General features: G+C 32.4%; 1 protein-coding gene across 3 annotated transcripts in view; it reads left to right on the top strand.

Annotated features, from left to right (window-relative positions):
• The first annotated feature begins 2965 nt into the window (after positions 1-2965).
• Positions 2966-3176, top strand: part of LOC119639515 — a 20727-nt gene continuing 20516 nt past the window's right edge. For all 3 annotated transcript variants that reach the window (XM_038036945.1, XM_038036943.1, XM_038036944.1), the window contains exon 1: positions 2966-3106. In XM_038036945.1, coding sequence (XP_037892873.1) covers positions 3064-3106 — 43 coding nt within the window. In that variant the 5' untranslated portion in view covers positions 2966-3063. The remainder of the gene's footprint in view (positions 3107-3176) is intronic.

Below are 3176 nucleotides of genomic sequence, written 5' to 3'. Positions count from 1 at the left end.
TTTAAAGAAATAAACTTCGGGAGTATATAGTAATAATTAAAAGTATAAATGTTTAAACTAAGATTGCCAACAGCATTGCGAGGAAACAGAAAAAAGTTAACTAGTACTTGAATTAATTCCAATTGTTTTCTTGCATTTTCTTTTTTGTTTACAAAGAACGAACATAATACTTCCAAGGAACCTGAATCCCGATTTAACTTGATAGTCATGCAACGGTAAACAGAAGTTATAGGGAGTCTGTGTAATATGATACTTCATCTGCTGAAATAAAACAACCAGTTATAGTCTTTATAGTGCTGGTAATAGGATGTCTGTCGTTGGGCGTTTTATCTAAGCTAAGGAAGTACTGCCACGATTGATTTAAAAACACGGGTCAGAGTATTGACTCCTGTATTCTTTGCTACTCGTTGGTTAAAGGCGGGGCTTTTCTTTTTTCAGCTTCTTATATAAGGACTCACATAATATTGCACAACTAATATAATATTAGATATCATATCAGTGATTCTGCTTTAAGGAATTTTCAATTATCATTGTCTGCTTCGTAGCCATTGAAGGTCCCTCGGTTTCAACTTGTTGTATTTTCTGAAGAGAAGTACACAAAAGGCCTTGTTTTAAGAAGAAATCATTGCGAGAGCATGCGGAATGTACCGAACACTTATCGTATAACGTCTTCATTTCCTTCGACCATATTTTATCCGAATTTCCTTTATTAAAAATTACGGAAGGTACTTGTTTGTCTAAGAATAGAAATGATTCCGAGAATTTGTCTTTCTGTTCGAGTGCACGAAACCGTCATCACTTCAACTTAGAACACCTTTGCTACTCATAACGGCCACTAGTACTAATAAGTAGTAATAAATAAATTGTTCAGAGAAAAATGCTGTCTCTTGTACCTCTACAGTGAACATAAATCTTCACCGCGGCTTATTTGTGTCGAGATTGTGCCTTTTGTTAAAATGTACATTTTCGATTACTTAGCTAAATAACGAGATAAAGTTTAGGGAAAGAGAAGAAATTTTCTCGTTCTTGGATACTTCCTTTAGCAGCTACTCAGAGCAACAGTTTTCTCCCGCAAATCATATACAGGTTACAAGGCAAACACAAAAAGCGCTCTTTTGGAAAGCAACTTCGGGGCATTGCTTTCTCTTTCAAGGCCTCAAGCCAAACCAATGGAATTTTTATGCTTCATACGAATTAATAATGAAATTTCTTTACATTGGAAATTATATGAAAAGAGTAAAATTTTTACATTATATGTATACAACCTATAACCGCATATAGACAAAATAGCAAAAAAAAAAAAAAAAAAACAAACAAGCAAACAAACAAAAAATATTATCTGAAAACATTGTCAATAAGTCAAGCGTTTACTTTATCATGAATTCATTAAAATTGTATAACAAGCACTAAGGTGGTGTGAACTCAAAAAAAAAAAAAAAAAAAAAAAAAAAAAAAAAAAAAAAAAAAAAAATATGAAAAGAATAAAAAATTACAACAAAACAGTGTAAACCGTAATGCTTGAATTAATTATTACTCGCCGTATTGCGTAGTGTATGCACGGGTGTACGAGTTTGTGTTATCGTTCGTTATTATGTTTAACGGTTAATGCTTATTGTATGACCTGCCTATAGCAGTGCTGTGTAACAGCGATAGTAGCTGCTGTCCTAGTTGTAGTGAATCTACTTTTACTTTAAAAAAAGAAAAAGACCCGCAACGCGAAAAGAGAGAGTGATTGATATTGATTTAATTTTTCTTGCGTTTCTTTGCATTCATTTACATACACACACACACACAAACACGCAGTTGATTACAGGTGCGTGCTTAAACAAACAAATACCGGTTCTTTCGGTTTTAACCACACTTCGCTTACACGTTGAAAATTATGTTATAATTTTTTTGTATGTAGAAATTATTTAAACTCCATAAACTCGTATAAGAACTTGTGTGTGTGTGTATATGTTTTTATTACGTTTGTTTTGGCTTTTACTTAAAAGCTAAACCGTTGAACTATTTCATCTGAATCTCGTTCACTTTTTACATAATGAAATTATTCTGTCACTCATCAACAAATTTGTTGCCTTTAACTATAATAATAAGCGAAAAAAAAAAAAAGGAAAAATATTTCTTCATTGTTCAAGGATATATTGGGTTTTTTTCTTTTACCCATCACCAAAGAATGAGGGATAGGAAGGTCATCCAGAAGATAGCTGCAGAGAATTCATAAAATATATATAACGACTAGCATCAAGTTCAAAACCGATTTAAACATGTCTGTCTGTCTGTCCATATGCCTGTGTAATATCTTTGCTCGCAAAAAATCAAGCTATCAGCTTCAAATTTGCCAGAGACATAGGATGTTCTTCCACGCAGATTGGGTGCTATTGAAAATGGCACAAATCGTTGAAAGAACACGACCAGAGTAAGACATAATCTGAGACCATTTCTGTTTTTTTTTTTTCCGGCGATGAAAATTTGCATTTATATTGTATGTATGGTTCTGTTGAGCCTATACTGGCTAAAACTGCCTAAAACAGCGGCCACGCCTATACAAAGCTATACGTGTTTACATTTTTTTTATCTTTTATTTTTTGTACATTTCCTCTCTATATATGTGCTTAAGGTAAGCAAGACGGAATGTTGAAAGTTATTCTCTATATTTTTCATATGAAGATTCATTAACTGTCTAAAATATATATGATCGACTCCACGATGTGGAGGATTCATTGTTTCTTAGCAGCATAATAAACTGCATATCAAATAAAAGGAGAGTGGAGAGTGGAGAGTGGAGTCCAACAAGTTAATTTTTTGAATTATGAATTAAATATTGGGGACGTGGCGACGGAGAGCGGTGATAGTTATAAGAGATTCGTTCGCGGCCGAATATAATTTTCTTACTTATTTTTCTTTTTTTTTTTTTATTCAGATTTAAATAAACAAACATCTCTTTGCGGATTCAATCAAAAAAAAAAAAAATTGTTTTCTTAAAATTCATAAATAAAACATAACATAAATAATAGATACATACATATATATACTGAATTATCGTCAACTGGAACAGCAAAAATGCATTTCATTGTGATCGGCATGTTAATAATGCAGGCTGCAAGTAAGTACAAAAGAATATGTTTTTTACCTTTTCTCCTTCTACTATCGCTTTTTGCATTTGAATAAGAAAA

Source organism: Glossina fuscipes, unplaced genomic scaffold, assembly GCF_014805625.2.
Source record: "Glossina fuscipes isolate IAEA_lab_2018 unplaced genomic scaffold, Yale_Gfus_2 112, whole genome shotgun sequence".
NCBI classification, from domain to species: Eukaryota; Metazoa; Arthropoda; class Insecta; order Diptera; family Glossinidae; genus Glossina; species Glossina fuscipes.
Note: the sequence above shows the minus strand (reverse complement) of the source record. Positions and strands in the feature narration are given on the sequence as shown.